The sequence below is a fragment of the Puccinia triticina genome, chromosome 4A (assembly GCF_026914185.1).
Source record: "Puccinia triticina chromosome 4A, complete sequence".
NCBI lineage: Eukaryota > Fungi > Basidiomycota > Pucciniomycetes > Pucciniales > Pucciniaceae > Puccinia > Puccinia triticina.
In genome coordinates this window covers 8,111,935-8,134,115 of record NC_070561.1, presented here as the reverse complement: position 1 = coordinate 8,134,115, position 22,181 = coordinate 8,111,935, and the positions used below count along the sequence as shown (strand labels likewise).

Genomic DNA, 22,181 nt, shown 5'->3' with positions numbered 1-22,181 from the left:
GACCGGTGTTCAAGAAAAAAGTTTGAATTTATGTCTTTGTGCGCTTATATTTTTCCTGATCTCCTGTCGTCCTGGAGGACCTGGAAAGGCATAGGAAGAAGGAGCGCAGGTCCGCAGGAAGTGTTCCAGGTCGATTTTTTTTCCTGGAAAATCTGACCTGGAACGCTTCCTGGATCAATTTTGAATCCCCCTAATGGGTGGACAATTGCCGCTGGGGTCCAGATCAGGTCTATTTATACCCAGCAATTCTAACAGCACCTCATCACTCGTCCCTCTCACCTGCAGTTCCCAATTTCCCCATCAAACCGAAAAAGCTTTTCCCAATCCATTCTCAAACTGAACCCAGCGCTCCCGTTGGTTACTCCAATAATATGTTGACACTATTTGTCTAGCGCCATTGTAGAAAATGGTTAGAAATGACTGTTAAAGATATCTCCTTGAATATTTATCGGTTGTAACTTTGACTCCAAGTGAATATTAGCGCAAGATAAATAATCAAAGCACTCTCCACAGACTATGGATGTGGCGTGTGTTTGTAACATAGTAGATGTCAGAGCATAGGCTTTTGCACCCTATACTATAGTTATGAATTCTGGAAATCGAAGAGTGCTTGAAGGCTTTCACCATCTACATACACCTCGCTTCACCTTTGACGCCCCAGCTTCCCGGTATCTTATCTGAAAGCTCTTCTTCGAGAATTTAATCTTTTGATAGCGTTCCCCATCTGAATTCGTCTTTTCCGCTGTTGCATCGTTCATCATAAAGGCATATGTCAACGAAACATAGAACCCTCTTGGCTAACGGTGACAAATATGTGCTTGAGTTGCATGTCTGTCTGCAAAGAAGCTTGTTCTGGCAGTTTGTCAGTACATGCCACGGTATCATAAGTTTCTCGTTTTAGAATTGTGTTTCCTTATCGGCGATCTGAATTATAAAAATAAGATTTGGACCCGAGGCCGGGACCGATCGACATTCTTTTGATGATCAACACCGACTAATTTATCACGTCTATGTATATTTCACCAGAGGAAAAGATTTGAGCTGATTAACTGATACATTTATGTGAAATTGGTCGTGAAGGGCTGTACACTCGTAAGACTCGTATAAAGGGTATGAAGAATGGTCGAATTGGATGAGAGAAAAGAAGTAGAATGGTGTCCATTTCGCCTTGCTTTGCTGATTAGAATCGTGAAGTATTTAACTGATCCTTGAGATCGGTCGGAGAAAGGCCTAGATGTGCTTCTTTTTATTGCTTAACTGGTGAATCTTTTTTGGCCGAAGCTTACGAAACCGGGCTGGTTATGGACTTTGTCTTTGACGACTTGAGCCTGATGAGAAGCGCGTTGAACGAGTTCCTCTTGAGAGAGATCGATGTTCGTTCGGATCCTGACTCCATCACTGGTCAACTCGAATCCTCGGTTTTTCAGCTTATCGGACTCCTTCCTACATGTCGAAGATGCTCTTAGCTCCAGATCGGCTGTTGACTAGACGAGCAATCGATTGAGAGTATGTATCATCAAACTGACCCGAACTTTTCCCCGACTCTACGATGCCCCGCCGAGAAGAAGAAAATCACAGCGAGAAACAACGAAGTGACGATAGCAGCCCTGTGAGTCCAAACATTAAAACATGAGCCCGACCGATCAACACAAGGCTGCCGCATTTGTGTGTGCCAGAAGAGCAAAATAGTAATGAGCTTACCCGATGAGATCAGAGGTCTTGACCGTCATTGTCTGAGTTCGGGTTCTTGTGAGTAAAGCTTGTTCCAGGGAAGAAGGATTCGGTGAAAGAGATGGAGTCTGGAGAGGAAAGTTGGGGAATGTAGGGGTAGTTGGTCAAACAGAGTTGAGGGTGGATTATCCCAGCCTGTGCCAGCCACAGCCAGATGCCACTCCCATGCCCAAGTCCTTCCGCACAGACACGCTCGCCTTCCTAACTTAACAAAGTCCCTCTATTTGAGGGGGGACGCTGTCCCGCAGGGACCCTCCGAAGGAGGGACTTACACCCAATGTCCAAGTTTGGGCTGACAGAATCAGAATTATGTTGTTTTTCAAACGTTTCTGGCTTCACCCTTTCCCATTGGGCAGCAAAGGTTTGGGGGAACAAAAGATTCCCAAGATCAAGGAGAATCTCTCCAAATTTTTCTGAATTTTTGAGGCCTTCAGAATCCCTCAGATCTATTTGTTGTGACTATCTGTGGTCTGCTTCATCCTATATTACAAAGTTCACACTGTACAGAATCCAAAACTCATGATGTTACAAGGGACATTGCAGATCAAGAAGACAGGTTGGGGATAGGTGGGTATAGTACATGGATAGAGATATGGAGGTACTGGCCCGCCAATTTTGCCAGAAAAGTTGAATTTCCGCCCCTGAACTGCCAAATTGGCCTGTTTTCTGCCAAACTTGCCAAAGTTGTGGCACTGAACCACCATCCATGCCAGGGGACTTCGGAAACAGAGCCCTCCCCGGGTAGATTACCGCAGCGGTGCCCGGGCTGTGAGCCCGAACCGGTACATCTGTCTCGACAGGCAACCGGAGGGACATATACTCCTGATGACCGGTATTGTTCCGGTCATCAATACTTGATAAAAAGTGAGGTACACACCTCCTTGACTGGTACGGTCCCAGTCATTGAGGTACACACCTCAATGTCCAATATTGTATTGGTCATTGAGGTATACACCTCACTGACCAGCCCAATCAATATTGGTCATATAATGCCAGTCATCAAGATACATGCCTTGATTACTGCCATGACACCAGTCATCCAGCTACAACAACAGTCATTGAGGCACCTTGCTGACCGGTATCATATTGGTCTTTGAGGTACACACACACCTCACTGACTGATGTTGTATTGGTCTTTGAGGTGTACACCTCACTGACCGGTGTTATATCGGCCATTGAGGTATACACCTCACTGACTGATGTCCTATCGGTCATTGAGAGGGGTATATGTCCCTCCGGTTGCCTGTCAAGACAGATGTACCGGTCCGGGCTCACAGCCCGGGCACCGCTGCAGTGCTCTACCACGGGAGGGGTCTGTTTCCGAAGTTCCTTGGCATGGATGGAGGTTCAGCGCCACAACTTTGGAAACTTTGGCAGAAAACTGGCCAACTTGGCAGTCCAGGGGGGGAAATTAAATTCTTCTGGCAAAATTGGTATAGAGAAGACTTTGATCATCATGCAAATCCAAACAATAATGAAATTGGACAGGAAATGGATGGGTGAGAGCAGTTTTAAAAAAGTCCCCACCAAAAAACCAAATGCTGTCAGCCTGTAAGTCCGTTTAGTGCGTAAGTCCCTCCCTCCGGTGGGCGCAATGCAACCAGTGTTTTACAACTCCACCTGTAGGAGGGTGAGACTTAGTTAAGTTAGCTCGCCTTCCAACCAAGACTCCAACCCTTGTCCGTGCCACTAGTACTACTGGATCTCCTTCACCCATTGAGCAATGCAAAATAGCACGCTGACCAAGCTCAAAGGGAGGTAAAATTTGTGGATTCCGGGAGGATGGGGCTTCAAAGCCAAGCTGTCCACTAATCACATGGATAAACCAAAAATAATTATTTCCTCGCGTTTACGAATTGGTGACCATGTAGCGTAATCACAAGTTTCATACAAAGCACCGAACCTGGTATACGCCTGCAGTTTTCTCAAAAGCAGTGGTGATCATCTTCACAATGAGCAAAATGTGGTACACCTTACAAATTTTTGATGGGAAAATTGAACACACACCCAAAAATAGTGCCTATTACTTTAGTGGAGGACTTCCCGTTGTCTAAAATGCTTAATCTAGGGGGACAGGCTCAACCTTGCTGGCTGGTGAAAGTTGGTTGATATTGAGTTTTCACCAGCAAACACAGTTTCTCCTCTAAATCAAGCCTTTCAGGCTACAGGAAGTCCTCCAGTATAGCTTCAGGCTATAAATCAACAGTGAAAACCCTCATCAGTGGACCACCACTTGCTTGATCACCAGGATTTTTTTAACAATTACGTAGCAGTGGACAAGCCATCCAACCTGAGTGGCAAAAAAAATCAACAATCAAAGTGACATGTGGAGAAACAGAAAGCAATATTTGGTGATCATTTACCCTGTTTTCCAGTCCAGGAGTCTATCTTTTCCAGGGGAAGGGGGCTGTGTCAAGTTTGATGACACCATGCTTTTTAAAACACAGTCCATCATTGAGCAGGTCCATTTTTCTGGCTCTCTTTTTTCTGTACCAAGGTGGAGCCTGGTGACCCAGAAGCAACTTCATAAACTGTGCCTGTGTCCAGCACTGAGGAGGATCTGAGCCTGATAATTGAACTTCAGAGAAAACAATCCTCAATGTCTTTCTGCTGCTAACAAAGCAACTACTACACTAATTACATTAGTGGCACTAATTCTGTAGTGTAGTAGTTGGCCGCTAATGATTTTGGCTGTTAGTTTTAGCTGTAATACAAAGCCGCTAAATCATGCTAACACTAAATTACAGTTAATTAGCTACCCATTACAGCTAAATTAGCTGTAACTTGCAGCTAAAATTGCACTTTTTTCTCAAATACCTGTTAGCTTTAAATGTAATAGATTTTAAGCTACAATCTGGCGTAGCGTAGCAGCCTCAAAAACCGCTAAGTTAGCGCTAATTACACTAAGCATAATTTAATATTTGCATTGTTTCTACTGCTGTGTAACACTTGAGTCTTGCTGGTTGGGTAGGAGGAGCCAGAACCACATCCTTGCCATTTTCCTTAGCAGGTCTCAAGGGGAATGCGCAATAGCTGTGCAAAGGCTTCAGTCATTGTCCTTGTGTAATGGAATAGTTCCTGTATTAGGCTGTTGGGAAGGCATAGATCCTGTGGGAGGTCTTCCAATATTTGTGCCCTAAAAAAAGAGATTTTCCAAAAAACATGACATAGGAGTGTACACATACCTTTCATATAGAAGATCACAAGCATGTGATGTCTGCTCTCTTCACCTTCCAATCTGAACAGGCTTTGTAACAATTATGGTGTTCAAAGTTGGTTTGCATAATTTTATGCATGCATAAATCATAAAATCATAAAAATATTTTGGTGAGGAAATTTTGCATTACATAATCAGACAGTCATATCCCCTGCAAAAAAGATTTTATGATTTTATGATTTATGCATGCATCAAATTATGCAAACCGACTTTGAACACCATAATTGTTACAAAGCCTGTTCAGATTGGAAGGTGAAGAGAGCAGACATCACCTTTTGTGGCACTGTTTGAAATTGCATAAGGTATCATTTACATAAGAGCTTGAAGCAACTTTGGCTGGGCGCACGTCAACATGCCCAAACTTACAGTGACATCTCCCAGCCAAAACTTCAGGTTATGATGTGATGCCAAGAAATCTCATGCAAGTGTGAACACCATCTATACTTGGCTTGCAGAAAGAAAGAACTGAATCCAGGCAGATCTAGGATTTGGGATGATCCAGCCCAGATTTCCCTGCAGCCTCTGGAAAAATCTGAGTTCCCAGATTGACAGGAAGTCCCCCAGCAAAGCACTGTTCTTTCATGTATTTGCATACCGGCTCAACAGACAAACAGCATCTTCGAAACACACTGATTAGATTGTCTGAGCGGACCAGTTCTTTTTTTAAGAAAGTGAGGAAGACAGAGAGAAGGCAAAACAGGAGAATTATTAGGATGAGAAGTATGTGTGTGTGAAAAAACAATACAGGAAGCTGAAGTTATATATCCATCATGAAGTTCATAACATATTGGCTTTGGTGGTTTCTTGTAAACTATGGAGCCTGATTGATGAGTAAGTTATAAGAGACCAATAAACTCCTCGACAACCCAAATGATTCAACAGGAAGGAGATACATGAAGAGCATATATCCGAATTACCGGTTTTCTTTTTTTTTTTTTTGAAGGTCGATGATTTGTTCTTTCATGGAGCTGGGGATTCAACACCAATTCATAACATAGCGTTTCTGGCCAGTTAGTAACCTAGACCGGTTTAAAACAGCTCTATCATTAAAAGTGTATATATCTACGAAAGTCTAAACCTGCACGACAGCGAAAAAGGTAACTACATCGAATGACAAAAGGAATCGAGAACCCTCCATCGGATTAGTAATCTACAACTTGGACTTTCATCGACCCGGATTTCGGATCCGCAGCGGTGTGGAAAGCTTCGGTGGCCTTTGCGAGATCGAATCTGTGGGTGATGAGAGGTTTGACATCGATCAGTCCGGTAGAAACCAATCGGATGGCTTTGGGGTATTGGTTGGCGTATCGAAATCTGGGGGGTTGAATCAAATTACCAGCAACGTCAGTTGTACGGTTTCATGAATGTTTCCGCAATGGTGATCGAGCGCCGATCATGAAAAGAGAGCTTACTGGAATTGTAGGTCGATTTCGTTCTCAGCCATGTGCATGAATGGAAGGGTTTGCTTGTCCTTTCCGACTCCGATGACGAACACCTTGCCTCCGAACTTGACACTCTGAAAAAAAGATTCGAAGTAATGGGTGTTTAGCAACATGATCTGCCACAGCCAAGATTAGAGACAGGGCCGAGAGACTCACGAAGATTGCGGTGGCGATGGATGACTCGAACCCGGTACATTCCATTGCTACGCGGGGCTTGCATCCCATGGCAGCTTGGATTTGTCCAGCGACGTCTGTCTCAGACTCTCCCAAGGAGATCTTAAAGGTCGAGACACTAGGCACGAGTCGTTTGGCACAATCCAAGCGGCCTTCGGAAAGATCGGTGATGGCGATTGGACAGGCGCCAGCGGCGTGGCATGCGAGAAGAGTGACCAGCCCGATGGGTCCGGCTCCACAGATCAACACTGGGTCGCCGAGTCGGACTCCGGCACGCTCGATGCCTGCCAGAGCAACGGCCAGCGGCTCGAGCAATGAACCCTCTTCGTAGGAGACGTTCGGCGGGAGTTTGTGGAGCCAGCAGCTTGGGTGCGCGTGGTAGCGGGTCATGAGGCCGTGGTAGGGTGGAGTGGAGCAGAAGATGATCTCCGGGCATGCATTGTATTGGCCTGTCAAACAACGCATCGGATGTGAGCTCGTCTGTAATAGCCATGCCTCATCAGATTTGAAAATGGCTTACCTGTTCGGCACATCTCGCAGGTTGGCTTGGAGCACGGGATCCCGGCTTCAATTGCAACTCGATCGCCTTTGTGTTGCAAAGAATGGGTCAGGTGGGTGTCTCTCATGCTGTTCCGATTTTTCTTATTGACTATAAATAACACTTACCGACTTTAAGATCGGTGACTCCTTCCCCAAGCGCAATCACTTCCCCAGCTGATTCGTGCCCGGCGCCGCACTGTAAGAAACAACAGCCAGCATATTTATTAGAGAGGGTTGATCACCAATATCATCGAGTTGCGTGTTGCTCACCTCATGTTTCACGACCATCTTCTCGCCAACCTAAGGAGGACAATACGTGCCAAGCAAGCGGTTAGGTGGAAGATTCTTGAGACGTCGAAGCTGGCGAACTGCAACTCACTCTTGAGTGTTTCCAGAAATGGATGTCACTGCCGCAGATACCAGTGGCCCGGACACGGACTAGGACTTGGCCAGGATGGACCTTGGGCATCGGTTTCTTGACCATCTGGATCTGAACCGCAAGAGACATGTGAGTAGATGAGGGGAGAGGAACGAGGGGTGGGGGGAGGGATGTGGACAAACCTGTTTCTTGTCATTGTAGCAACACGCGATGTTCTGGTTGGATGCTGAGGCCTCGGCGATCTCAGCGGGGTCCCCCAGGACCTTGAACTCGCTGGACTCCAAGACTATCTTGGGGTCGAACAAGGCGTGGTTGATCGAGACGAAGACGGGGTCAACTTTGACTTCGGATGTCTGAGCCATCTCTCCTTGTATATCAGACAGCAGCGAGGTAGTTATCACGCGGGCAGTGGTTGTGTATACGGGGAGGGATGGAGAGGAAGAGGATGGTCGCTGGGGACTAGTTTAAATGGGGGTGGAGGGCGCTGGGGGAAGGGGCGAAGAGAGAGTGGCCTACTTATGGGGAACAGACAAGGTTTGGCTCCTGGGAGAAGACGGAGCGAAGTTCAGATGGATGGCCGGGGGCTAGAAGCTGGGGAGATGTGGGGTAAATATGTAGTGTGATGATGCTCGGTGAAGATGTTGGGAAAACTCGCAAACTGTAATTCTCGATCAGCCGCTCTTTAAATCGAACTTCGCAGCCGATTAGGGCTGGCACTGCATCCCCCTATGTAACGCATCCCATGCTGCCTGTCTGGGCAGCCAGCAGCCACTCGGTTGCGCTCGTCGTCCAGCTCGGTTGCCCGATCTGATTCAGCACATCCATCGCTGTCTCTCCCTCGGGCCTTGTGTCGGTCGCTACCGAGATTGCGGGATTTCTAAACAAGCACTCGGCTTCCTGGCAACAAACAATGTGGTGTATTCCCTGGCGAAATCCCCTCAGCTGCCTCCGTCAGCCAGGGCTGCTTGTTCCTATGCCCCCCGTCCTTCGGCTCTCCATATCGAGCAACGATCATCGCCCACCCGGGACTCGGTTCACGTCCACGGGCACGCCAGCGGCGTCACTCTGGCAATTATCTCCTCTAGTCCGCGCACACTGTAGCTGCTGGTCCGAGAGCTACTACAGCCGTTCAAGTGCACTAGCTCCTCCTCTTTGACGGTTACCCCACCCATCATCACCGGCCTGTCATCTAGTCTGCCCGCCGCGCGTTACATCAAGCTTCTAGACATGGCTTGCCAGTTTGGGCAAGTCTTGGTGTCACGTTATGTATGAAGGAGAGAGCAGCACTGCAGGCATGTCTGTCGCTCGCTTGCCAAGGATTCTCCACTTGGTTCGTGTGCATCCCGATCTGCGACCCCAGAAAAGTCAATCCGAGCGCACCACACGCTGGGATGATGGATGGATGGATGGATGACTCACGCACACCTTTCATGCAGTTCAAGGACAGCATGCCGGTGCATATTCAGCATGGGGTTCAGGGGCTCTTGCATATTCTCAGATTGGCTTTTGCTCATCCACCTGATCTACGCACCCCGCGTTTTCGTTAGACAATCATCAAGCTCGCCGCGTCCTCAAGATTTCTCCACACAACTCTCATATAATTCCCCGGCTCGTATATGCCGGTCCTCAAATGCTCGGGCTGAAATTGGTGAAATCTCATTTTCAACAATTGACAATGCATATATAACCCGCAGCATCAAAAAGGATGGGGTCTGTCTGATGGCGAGTCAAATCAGCGACTTTGGTTGTCTCTATTACCACATGGGTTGGCCCCTTGAGGAGCCTTGAGGTATGCCTCCAAGACCAGCAGGTTGGGGGCACTTCACGAGACAAAAGTCTTGGAATCGGGAGTCAGAGGAGAGAGGGGCTGATCTGATCAGGAAATTTGTTTGGTCTGGTGCAGAAAGAGACGGGAAGACTGGCATCTTCTAGGACCCGAGTTGGTTCAAGACCGATCCTATGCTGCAGGCCTCTCGTCCGGCTGTTTGATTCGTCAAGAAAACCCGAGTCTTTCCGGCAACATGGGGCCGGTGATGAGGTCGCCCTCGAGATCGGCTGCCCCGCATGTGCCGTCGACTTCCGCCGTGTAGACTCGGCTAACTGGGTAGGATTGGTATCCGCAGGTCGAGTAGCTGCGTGCTCCAGTCGTAGACAGCTAGAGCTTGCAGGGAGATTTGGGCTGCGTCATCTTGGATGCTGAGCACATTCCTGGTCGACCACGAATGCAGCTGCGCCTGAGCTCCGCTGCTGCCGAGCTTAACAAAGCCTCACTAAGGGGCAGCCCCGCAGGGTCTCTTTCTCACAGCACCCATGATACTCTAACTTAACACAAGTCTCCCCTGGTGGGAGGCTCGCTCTGGCTGGCCGCGAGGCGGCCCCTCCCGCAGGGAGGGACTTGCGCGTAATGTCGAAATTTTGGCTGGGAAAGAAATCACAATTGGCTGGAGGGAAAATATTAAGCCTCAGCCAGCCTCAGACTCCCCTCAACCCGCGGAGAGCTTCAGGCCATCAGACCGACTGCAGCAGACACGGAATGCTTCCTCACCCGAGCAGGACAGCGATGACGACGATGGCCACTTGCCCTCGAACGCGCCCCACTCACATCTGCGAATGGCTGGCTCTAGGCCTCCAAGTCGGGCGGCTTCGGTTCGGCGAAGATCTAGAGCACCCAGCACATCTTCCAGCTTCGTTGATCGTGCGCAGGACTCTCAAACGCCCGGCTATCTCTTCCTAAACGAGGTCCCTCCGCTGCGGATAAAGAAAACTACCCTCGCAAACCATCCTCCGCCGTTGCACTCCCCCAAGCAAAAGGGGAAAGCTCCCACTCACTCCAGAGCCACCTCTCATCATCGTCGGGCGGATGATCAGCAACAACACTCTGATCGAGCTCAACGTGCCATAGAATCAAACCCAGCAGAGTTCGGAATCGGCTCAGCCGAACAGGAGTAAGCTCTCTTCTTCTTCTTCGTTGACTGCAAGAAGCCAACCGAACTAATCAGGGGTTGTCCTGAACAGCTTGAAGGCCCCCATAGACATCTTCAAGTCGCCCCAGCATGCCTGGTACTTTGTCCGTCGACTAGTCGGATTGGAACTTCGATGGGAAGCAGCCAGAGCATGGAAACTGACCAACTTGAACTCGAACAGCGTCGACACTCCTCCTTGCAAAGAGTCATCGAACCACCACTCCCGGGTGCGATCGAATGATGATCAGTTGGTCACCTATTTCTTTCTTTCGGAATTGCCCCCTCAAACGCAAGCTTGGCTAACCTGATTGAAATCGATCAAAACCCTTGCTTGCAAACAATCAGAAGCTCCTACAGCTGGGATTCATCATCTGGCGAAACAACCGTAGCCGCGGAAAACCTCCCGATCTTGACCTATCTCATTCAGAACTTTCTCCTTGCCTTACCTATCATTTGGGACACCGTTTCAGTCATACCCAACGTCCCGCATAGCTCCCACCTCAATCCACAAGCCCCAGCAAATCATACCTCGGTGGCAGTCTACTGGACCGCCGGCGTACTATCCATCTTGAGAAGATTGCACCAAAGCAATCTCAGTGCGGTCATTGATTTGGGAAGCCCAGGATTCCTCCACATCCTCTTCGACTCTCACATAGCTCGCTTGATTGAACGATCTGTTGCAACAAGTCTCAAGCTTTGCACCCAAACTCCCTGCCGGTGGCCACGGGCAGCGTGCGCGTCGTGTGGTGTTCGGGGATTGGGCGCTGCGCGCTGCTGTGGCGCATCGCCGCTGTCACACACTGCTCTCAGCCCCCCCCCCCCCCCCTCCTCCGACCGCCTCATCGTCCACGTAGTCTCCCCCTCGGCCCTCACCACCACGCCCGCTGCTCCGCTCCCCTCAACCAATGGCCCATGGTGCCGGCTGCCCAATCCTCCCCCCTCAGGACCAAAGGACCCAAGGACAGCTCTGACAGAAGGTGCCCCCACTGAACCACTATCATATCCATGACCTCTATGCTGAGGTTCCCAACAACACCTTACCAAAATAAGTTTGCGTGGGTTGTTGTTGGGAACCAATGAAGACCATGTGCTTCTCTTCATGTGGTGGTTTATCCCTGTGGTTGAGAGGCCATGGAAGAGAGCAGTTGGCTACACTGACATAAGCGCGGATGGCACTGCTTCTTGCGCAGTGAAAGCCCTTTGTATCCTCACTGTGGATCATGCCGTTCTGGTTTGTGGGCCACAATTGAGCTGGGCCAAGCCTGATTAGCTGCTTTGCAGCGGCGGAGGCTGATAGCTCTTTGTGGCCTTGTTTTCTGTTTGCAAGCCACAGCTGAGCTGGGCCCAAATGGCTGCTTCAAAGTACATTCATCTCATATTCATATTCAGATCACAATTTCTTTTATCTAGATCTAAACGATGGTCTTCATCAAAAAAATTCTAGATCACTCCTTACTAACCAGAAACCTAACACAACTTTGGTTTATTGAGATGATTGAGATGCTGGTCAAACCAAGATCAAGCAACTAAGTGGTCAAGGCTTGTTTCTGAATCCCTAACCTCATCAGTTCATGGGAAAGAGTCTGTGAGGTTAGGGATTCAGAAACAAGCCTTGACCACTTAGTTGCTTGGTCTTGGTTTGACCAGCATCTGGATAATCTCAATGAACCACAGTTGTGCCGGAACATTAGATTTCTGGTTGGTAAGGAGTGATCTAGAAATTTTTGGATGAAGTAGATCATTTAGATCTAGATAAAAGAAATGGTATTTTGAACGTAGAAACGTTCCCAGGAGGTGTTTTGGGGATATAATCCCAATAGAAAAAGGAAAAAAGCGGACTTACTCGGAATTAGAGTCCGTGGTAAAGACAAGCAAGCAACTCAAGGAACCAAAATCAAGGCACTGGCAGACTGGCAAACCGGTCAGGTAGACAAGGGCGGCAAAGTGTTTGGTATGAATCTGGGGAGGCCTTTACCCGCTCAAAGGTCTCCCCTTTTATATTCTTGCTGTGACCGGTAGGGTCACAGCTCTTTGTCTCTTTCTCTTGGTCTCTTGCCTGGGGGAACAATCACTGTTGGGCAGGAGTGTTTGTGAGTTCCACTAATCACGTCACGCCTGTCAATTGTTAGCTATAAGGTATTGCGCTCTTCCTTGGTTCAAGGAAGAGCTTAGTTCATGATGTTGTTGACCAATGGTTCATCTTTGGTTGGGGCAGGATCAGTAGTTTACTTCATTACTATGCTCCTCCGGCCATTTCCAATCAAAAGTTTGATTGAAATTCCCTCATTTCACTAGAACTTGATACTATCTGGCCACCCTTTCTCTTGGCCTGAGAATGGGTCTTAACCAGTTCAGTGCTCATTCTCCAGCTGTTTCCTTTGGCTGGAGTTCTGTCACTTGCCCCTTAACTCTGTCTAGCGTTTATGGGGTGTATATTGAATATTCTTTTTGCTTTTGTGCGCGGCGCTCTGCGCCGCAATTATTACTCAATAATGAATATCTTTTCCACTTTAAGTGTGGGGCTCTGCACCACGACTAATAAGTAATATTGACAAAAATGGTATGTATTTTTGTCTTATCTTCAGCGGCGCTTTTGCATTGCTACTTTTTAGTTTACATATGATAGAATAGTTAGCCGGGCTCTAGCATATTATAGTAGCCCGGCTGACACTTAGGGTACCCGTCTGGGGAATTGTGGATCCCCACGTCCCAATGGTGCCAAGTTGTGCCGCTAAAAACCATGCCGCGGTGTGGGCGTCCTTGTGACGCTCAGCTCAGTGTTGCCCTGGTCATCTGGGCGCAACGGATTGGTCCCCCCTGGAAGAGTCCCCTGGGTGGTCCTTGCGGCCATGGCGCCATTCGGGCCCAGGGGCCCTGGGGACGCCGTGTGACTCAAGAGACCCAGGAACACCCTCAGCTGGTGTTGTGGTGTTGCTATAAGCTTGAGGCCACGGTGTATGTCCCACCGTCAGGCTTGGATAGGGCCAATCAACCAAGCAGCACCAGCCATCTCTTGCCCTCTGCTCTTTGTGGTTGGTGCAGTCCTCTGCCCCTCAATGGGATTGTGTCTGGTTGTGGCACAACCATAATGCAATCTGAAGCCCAGACATCCATGCCGTCTGAAACCCTCTTTCAAATGGTTTCAGATAACAGCAAGTTTACATACATACACCACGGGCGCAATTCACCAATGGGACAATGTTCTCCCACCGGTTTGCCTTTGGAGGGGCCACCTGCAGCGGCTTCCGTTAAAATATGGCACTCATGTCATTCTGATGTACGTTGGGCCCACCAGACCGTTGGTTTATTGGTGGGACCGCGGTTTGCAATTGGTCAGGCGGGGCATCTGAGCGTGCAAAAAGGGCCACACCTCAGGACCGAGGCATGGTGGTTTGCTGGTCTCCAGAGGCGAAACACAGATCATGAGGGGCACATGGCATGGTGCAATCAGCAAGCACCATGCACAATTGGTTAGCCAGCGGATCCGGAATTGCAAACTATATAGGTCCCCAGGATGGTCCTGGGTTCAATTCCTGGGGTCAGAGTCTTCATCAAGACACCAAACGTTGTCTTTGTGTTGAAAACTTGTCTGCACAACGGATTATTTCCATCCGTTGTTGCAGCGGTCAGACCTCTGCATGCTTGATGGGTCGCTTGACATAGACAATGCAGGCCCGTTGGGAACATGTCTGCTGAACCAGACTGTTGCAGCAACGGTCTGGGATGTCAGAAACAGGCCCGGTGGTGTAGCAGTTTATTCCTGTGAGGCATACACTCCATCTCGTGCCATCCCTCCAAACAGGTGACTTTTATCTCTGATATTGTTCTTGCCAACAAGCACCCACTTCCCCCTTTCACTTCAAGGATAATGAAATTTCCAAAAAAAATACTCAAAGTTTGAGGTTGGGAAAATCATTGAAAAAAAAGGGTCAGCCTAAATGCACTCCAAACTTTTACTTCGTGCACTCCACATTTTTGGCTTTGGGGGGCCATGTAACCCCCCGCCTTCGGGGTGTCACAAGATGGATCACAGGATCTCAAACAGACCAAATATACTTAGTCCAACCATTCCCCCGCCTCTCCTAGTTCAGCAGAGATGTTCCTTCCATCTCTCCTGAGCTAGGTGAGTCCGCCCAGTTTCCTCTTCTCTCCCCTTTCCTCTCAGCTTGTACATAGTCTAACAGAGATGTTCCTTCCATCTCTCCTGAGCTAGGATTGCGCAATCAAAGGAAACATTGGTTCCAGAAGTCCTCCCAAGGCCTCAGCCTTGTCCTCAGCCTTGTCCCCTCGCCCTTGTCATTGCACAGTGAAGCTCTCCTCATTGAGAGCTTACACTTTTTTTTTCTTGAACCAACCTCGTGGCCGCCTTCCTAAAGAAGCCCGGCCTGCCCTCGAACCTCGCAACTGGCCCATAAGGCCCCTCGCCCTCAAACCTCGCAACTGGCCCACAAAGCCTCCTCGTCCTCAAACCTTGCAAGTGGCCCATAAGGCCCTCATCCTCAAACCTCGCAACCGCCAAAAGGCCCCTCTGACCGTTCTCCTTGTCCTCCACCGCTTGCGTGTTATCCACCCCTTTGGGTCATCCTGGCCGACCCACCTCATCCCCACTGGCCAGCCATGTCCGTCCCGCCCGCCCTGCACTCCGGTCGACCCGCTGACCAATTCCTTGCCCCTGGAAGATACGAGGCGCGGATCAGACACCTAGAGGAGAGTGTGCACCTCCTGTTATCTAAAACAACGCTTGGGTGGGCCTCCCTTTTCCCCTCCGCTCCCCTGGGCGGAGCATTCCGATATTCAATTGATCGGGGTCTTGAGCCCCTAATTTCCAAACAAGCAGCGCACTCGCTCAAACTCTTGGCTCAGTACTCGGTCTCCACCTTGGATACTCCCAAGCGGTCGCCCATCCGGCTGGAGCCACCGGCCGCGTCACCACCCTCGCCTCGCTCCTCAATGCCCTCCACCACCCACTTCTCAGAACCCCTCACATCCAAGACCCCGGCCGCAAGGCCCCCAGGCCTTTCCTGCAGTGCCTCGCCCCCACCACCCCCCTGCTCTTCCTCTCCAGGAGGGCCTTCTCCGTCCCGGGTACCACCCCCCTCAACATCCTCATTGACGCCATCTCCGCGATCTGGTTCGCCTCCCCGCCCAGCTTTGACACGCCCACCCTCCACACTAGCCTTGACCTCGCCTCCAGCATCCGCAACTGTGCCCACCTGCCGGCTTTCTGGACTTGACTCGTCACAGCCATGTCCTCGACGTCGAACTAGCCAATCAACTCTGTCTCAGAAGGGTCAATGGGGTCCCTCTGAGCAGAGAATTGAACTTCTCATTGATCCAAGCCCGACGTCTCCAAAACCCCAACCCGCCCTACCCGAACGGCCATCTTTGGTCTCTACACCTAGCTCCCCAAATCGCCCGTTTCCCTGCATCGCCCCACCACCACCAAGCTCCTCCAACCCACGTGCAGCCTGGCCTCGATCTTCAAGTCTCCCAGCTCCCCCATCCTCATTCAGCCCAACGCCCCCCGCCCCGCTTGACCCCACTGACCCAGACTCATCCACCACATCGCCTTCCTTATCTCCGTCAACTCCTTCCACCGCCGGTTTCTCAGAATCTCTTCCATCCAAGCCTCCGAGTTTGCAAACCCGATGGCCTATTGGCCGACAACCTTTGGCCACACCCCTATCTAGCTCAAGTCCGGCATCCCAGGCCTCCACCATCACAAGACCGCCAGCAACAACGGTCCTCCAGCCAGGATTGTCCCCCCCCCGCCCCGTCGCCCAATCATCTTCCCGATCTCCTCCCCCTCGCCCTCCTCGTCCCTCCTGACCCAAAGCCGCCTCCTATCCCCCCGCAGTTAGTCCCACCCCCTGCCGTCAAACCAGCAGACTCGCCCAGTCCCTCGCCTACCGTCCCTCCTCCTCCAGGGCCCTCCGCTCCAAGCCTTGGCTTTCCGCAAGTGTCCTTCCCACCTGATTCTGCTAATTTGCAACCAGTCTTGGCACCCTCACCATCAGAGCCCGGAAGCCCTCCTCAAGCAGACCCCAACCCAGAGGATGAGGAATATCTCAGGGCCTTGGACGAAGCATGGGAGGCGTTTGAGGCTGAACTGGACCTCAAGTATGGTACTGGACCATACATCAAAATCAATTCCCAGTATCAAGGAAGCCTCAAAGATGAAATGACTGACTCAGCCTCACCCGCAACACCCACTCCTGCATCCACTTCCTGATTTTCTTCCCTGCCCCTTTGCTGTCCGCTCCAAACACCCCAGCTGCACCAAATTTCCCCAACAGCATCATCACCAACACCCTCCCCAGTCTGTCCCACCCACATCCTCAGATCTTCCTGTGCCCCGACCGCCGGATTCAATCCAAGCCTCCAGCCCACCCAACGTCCCCCCTCCTCCCATCCCCATGCAAAACATTGTTATCTTCCCTTTTTTTTATAGGGGGGGAAAATGTAACCCCCCGCCTTTGGGGTGTCACAAGATGGATCACAGGATCCCAAACAGACCCATACTTAGTCCAACCATTCCCCCGCCTCTCCTAGTTCAGCAGAGATGTTCCTTCCATCTCTCCTGAGCTAGGTGAGTACGCCCAGTTTCCTCTTCTCTCCCCTTTCCTCTCAGCTTGTACATAGTCTAACAGAGATGTTCCTTCCATCTCTCCTGAGCTAGGATTGCGCAATCAAAGGAAACATTGGTTCCAAAAGTCCTCCCAAGGCCTCAGCCTTGTCCTCAGCCTCGTCCCCTCACCCTTGTCATTGCACAGTGAAGCTCTCCTCATTGAGAGCTTACAGGCCAGCACTCCAAAAAAGTTGGAGTGCCTTGATTTTGTACTCCCAAAACATGGAGTCCCCAGATGGGCACTCCATGTTTATTGGAGTACACAACTGGGTACTCCAAAATTGACCAAAATAGGGGAGTGCAGCTAGATGCACTCCAAAAAAAATGGAGTGTAAGCCCAAGCACTCCACCTTTTCAGTGAAGGATTTTGGCTTTGCACTCCAGCTGGCAAATGCCAAATGGAGTGCATTGGGGTGCACTCCAAGTCTCCTTTTTTTTGGAGTGCCCACAGCAATCACACCTCTCTGACCGGTCTAGACCGGTCATCAAGGGGCACACAACCAGTCATCCAGAGGACTCATACCTCTTGATGACCGGCGCGGACCGGTCATCAGTCACACCTCTCAATGACCGGTGTGTACCGGTCATTGAGGGGAGGTGCTACTCTTGATGACCGGTCTTTACCGGTCATCGAGGGGACTCCCACCTCTCAATGACCGGCGCGGACCGGTCATCAGTCACACCTCCCAATGACCGGCACAGTCCGGTCATCAAGAGGACTCACACCTCTCAATGACTGGTCACCACCGGTCATCGAGAGGATTCACACCTCTCGATGATTGGTCAGACCGGTCATTGAGGGGACTCACACCTCTCGATGACCGGTCATCACCGGTCATTGAGGTGAGTCACATTTCTCGATGACCGGTCAGACCGGTCATCGAGAGAAGATGTTACTCCCCTCGATGACCGGCACAGACCGGTCATCAAGAGATGTGTCTCACCTCGATGACCGGTCATCACCGGTCATTGAGAGGTGCGAGTCCTCTCAATGACCCCTCTGTGCCGGTCATTGGGAGGTGTGAGTCCTCTTGATGGCCGGTCATCACCGGTCATCGAGAGGTGTGAGTCCCCTTGATGACCGGTCTGTGCTGGTCACCGGGGGGAGTAGCACCTCCTCTCGATGACCGGTCAGACCAACCGGTCATCAAGAGTAGCACCTCCCCTCGATGACTGGTACACACCGGTCATCCAGAGGAGGTGTTATTCCCCTCAATGACTGGTCATCACCGGTCATTGAGAGGTGTTATTACCCTCGATGACCGGACTGACCAATCATCGAGAGGTGTGAGCCCTCTCGATGACCGGTGATGACCCATCAAGGGGAGGTGTTATTAGCCTCAATGACCGGTGTGACCAATCATTGAGGTGTGAGTCCCCTAGATGACCGGTCTGTGCCGGTCATCGGGAGGTGTGAGTCCCCTCGGTGACCGGCACAGACCGGTCATCAAGAGGAGATGTTACTCCCCTCAATGACCGGCACAGACCGGTCATCAAGAGGTGTGATTTCCCTCAATGACCGGTGGTCCGGTACAGACCGGTCATTGAGGAGAGATGTTAATCCGCTCAATGCCGGTCTGTACCGGTCATGGATATCAGGAGGATCAAGTGGGGTGTGTTTGTACATAGCCTGGTTGAAGTTGTAGGCACTCCAGCTCTGGCTGGAGTGCACAGTACTGCACTCCCCTTTTGAGGAGGAGAAATATCAGGAATGGAGTAGTGCTGGGGGAATGCACTCCAATCTGATGGAGTGAGACTCATGGGCACTCATTACATTTCCTGGCCACTGGAGTTCTTTGTGCTGCACTCCAAAGAGTCTTGAGTCCCCGGTTCTGCACTCCAATTGACTTGGAGTACTCTAGTCTGTACTCCAACAATCATTGGAGTGCACACTCCATACACTCACTTTTGGAGTGCTTTTGGGATTTTTTTGGAGTGCATTTAGGCTGACCCAAAAAAAATCACTCTGTACTGAAAAAAAATGCAAACTGAGCGTGCTCAGCCAAAAAAAAAAAATGTGTCAGACTGAGTAAAAAACAATGGGGCACATTTTTGGGGTGATTTGTTGGACGGGCCTGCACAAGGCCCACATGGGCCCCTAACAGGCCCGTTGGGCCCATTGAAAAAGAAGTATTTGTTTGGAATTCTGATGCTCTGCTAAAATGTGAAATGGGTCAAACTGAATAAAAAACATGGGGTACATTTTTGGGGAGATTTTTTGGACGGGCCTGAATGAGGCCCACATGGCCCCCACAAAGCCCACTGGGCCCATTGAAAGAGTAGCCTTGGTTAAGAAAGCATATGCTCAGCTAAGAAATAAAATGTGTCAGACTGAGTAAAAACCCTGAGGGCACATTGTTGGGGAGGCTTTTTGGACGGGCCTGCATCAGGACCGTACGGGCCAAAAGGGTTCAAAGGAAAAGGAAGGGGCAGGCTTTAGGCACGCCAAAAAATTCCCAGATGCACGCCAAAAAAGGTGTGCACTCCTGACCACTCCAAGATCTTTGGAGTGCAGGATGTTTCACTCCAAAACCAGCCCCCATTTGGAGTGCAAAACCCTGCACTCCAGGTGGTATGGAGTGAACACCCCGCCACGCCAAGACCAGCCCTCCTCCCCTCAATGGCCGGTCTGCCGCGGCTACACATGTCCCTCTCAATGACCGGGACGGACCGGTCACCAAGAGGACACACCCCTCTCGATGACCGGGACGGACCGGTCACCGAGAGGACACACCCCTCTTGATGACCGGCACAGACCGGTCATTGAGAGGACACACCCCTCTCAATGACCAAAACCGACCAGTCATCAAGAGGGCAAACACACCCTTCTCAATGACCGGGATGGACCGGTCATTGAGAGGACACACCCCTCTTGATGACCGGCACAGACCGGTCACCAAGAGGACACACCCCTCTCGATGACCGGGACCGACCAGTCATCAAAAGGGCAAACACACCCTTCTCGATGACTGGGACGGACCGGTCATCAAGAGGACACAACCCCTCTTGATGACCAGGAAAGTCCGGCCATCGAGAGGACAAACCCCTCTCGATGACCGGGAAAGAACGGTCATCAAGAGGACAAACCCCCTCTCGATGACCGGGACAGACCGGACCGATTATCAAGGGATACAGCTCTCGATGACCGGTCTGTGCCGGTCATCAAGAGGGGTTGTGTCCTCTCAATGACCGGTCCGTCCCGGTCATCGAGAAGGGTGCGTTTGCCCTCTTGATGACTGGTCGGTCCCGGTCATTGAGAGGGGTGTGTCCTCTCGGTGACCGGTCTGTGCCGGTCATCGAGAGGGGTGTGTCCTCTCGATGACCGGTCCGTCCCGGTCATCGAGAGGGGTGTGTCCTCTTGATGACCGGTCCGTCCCGGTCATCGAGAGGGGTGTGTCCTCTCAATGACCGGTCCATCCCAGTCATCGAGAAGGGTGTGTTTGCCCTCTTGATGACTGGTTGGTCCCGGTCATTGAGAGGGGTGTGTCCTCTTGCTGACCGGTCCGTCCCGGTCATCGAGAGGGGTGTGTCCTCTCGGTGACCGGTCCGTCCCGGTCATTGAGAGGGACATGTGTAGCCGCCGCAGAACGGCCATCGAGGGGAGGAGGGCTGGTCTTGGCGTGGCGGGGTGTTCACTCCATACCACCTGGAGTGCAGGGTTGTGCACTCCAAATGGGGCTGGTTTTGGAGTGAAACATCCTGCACTCCAAAAATCTTGGAGTGGTCAGGAGTGCACACCTTTTTTGGCGTGCATCTGGGAATTTTTTGGCGTGCCTAAAGCCTGCCCCAAAAGGAAAGGGCCTGGACATACATTCTGTGAGTGTACAAATGTCATACAGATGTCAGAAGCCCTTCAATATCTTCTGTTTATTAGTGGTCAATTGGTGCTGTTCTGAAACATCATATGGGCATTCTTAACCAAGACTACTTCTGGGTTGGCCAAACCAGCTTTGGGTGGGCCCTGAAGGGCCTGATGCAGGTCTGTCAATAAGCCCTCCCCAAAAGTGTGGCCCCATGTTTTTTACTCAGGTTGACACATTTTTGTTTGTTAGCTGAGCATATAAGGCATTCTTGACCAAGGCTACTCTTTCAATGGGCCCAGTGGGCTTTGTGGGGGCCATGTGGGCCTCATTCAGGCCCGTCCAAAAAATCTCCCCAAAAATGTACCCCCATGTTTTTTATTCAGTTTGACCCATTTCACATTTTAGCAGAGCATGGGAATTCCAAACAAATACTACTTTTTCAATGGACCCAACGGGCCTGTTAGTGTCCCATGCGGGCCTTGTGCAGGCCTGTCCAACAAATCACCCCAAAAATGTGCCCCATTGTTTTTTACTCAGTCTGACACATTTTTATTTTTTTGGCTGAGCACGCTCAGTTTGCATTTTTTTTCAGTGGGGAGTGATTTTTTATCAATGATTTTCCCAACCTCAAAGTTTGAGTAATTTTTTTGGGAAATTTAATTATCCTTGAAGTGTTTGTGGCAGGATGTCACATCGCCTCCTGAAGTCAGAAGAAGAAAAAGGTATCACTGCAAGAAAAACTCTAGAAACTGCTTGCAGTTGAGATGCAAGAGCTCAAGGCAATCTGTGCCTCATGCAAGAACCAAGCACTGTTTGATCCCATGCACATTGTATAATTTATGCAAGAGTGAGTCTGAGGTACAAAAAACTGAGTACATGCACACTCAAAAATACTGAGTTGATACCTTTGCAAATTCCCCTTTCATGTGCACATGTCCCTTTTTTATGCATTCACCCCTTTCATAATGTGTACATACCCCTTTATGTGCACATACCCCTTTCATGTGTGTATCCCTTTCATGTGCATGTATCCCTTTCACAACGTGTACATACCCTTTTCATCATGCATTCATGACCCTTTGATGTTTACATGTCCCCTTTGAGTTTTTTACATCCCTTTCAATACCCCTTTCATCATTCAGGTGATGTTTACATATCCCTTTCATGTGCAAAGACCCCTTACTGCACATACCCCTTTCATGCATACATACCCCTTTAATCATTTGTGTGTTTTATGTGTTAATACACCTTATCACATTCCCCTTTCATGCGACATATTCCTTTCATATGTAGATATCCCCTTC

The 22,181-nt window shown here is 50.3% G+C and overlaps 3 protein-coding genes across 3 annotated transcripts; 1 reads left to right on the top strand and 2 right to left on the bottom strand.

Moving 5' to 3' along the window:
- Window positions 1–1,253: 1,253 nt before the first annotated feature.
- Window positions 1,254–1,730, bottom strand: PtA15_4A856 (uncharacterized protein; the record flags this gene model as incomplete). Its single annotated transcript, XM_053168783.1, has 3 exons — window positions 1,254–1,443; window positions 1,527–1,607; window positions 1,702–1,730. The coding sequence occupies 3 exons, from the start codon at window positions 1,728–1,730 to the stop codon at window positions 1,254–1,256; spliced, it is 300 nt and encodes a 99-aa protein (XP_053019958.1).
- A 4,360-nt stretch (window positions 1,731–6,090) lies between these two features.
- Window positions 6,091–7,845, bottom strand: PtA15_4A855 (uncharacterized protein; the record flags this gene model as incomplete). The annotated part of the gene is made up of 8 exons (XM_053168782.1): window positions 6,091–6,262; window positions 6,361–6,464; window positions 6,547–7,013; window positions 7,085–7,150; window positions 7,231–7,300; window positions 7,375–7,404; window positions 7,484–7,594; window positions 7,666–7,845. The coding sequence occupies 8 exons, from the start codon at window positions 7,843–7,845 to the stop codon at window positions 6,091–6,093; spliced, it is 1,200 nt and encodes a 399-aa protein (XP_053019957.1).
- A 2,198-nt stretch (window positions 7,846–10,043) lies between these two features.
- On the top strand, window positions 10,044–11,436 carry PtA15_4A854 (uncharacterized protein; the record flags this gene model as incomplete). Its single annotated transcript, XM_053168781.1, has 5 exons — window positions 10,044–10,115; window positions 10,187–10,428; window positions 10,499–10,693; window positions 10,792–11,178; window positions 11,301–11,436. 5 exons carry the CDS (start codon window positions 10,044–10,046, stop codon window positions 11,434–11,436), a joined length of 1,032 nt encoding a protein of 343 aa, XP_053019956.1.
- Window positions 11,437–22,181: the final 10,745 nt, after the last annotated feature.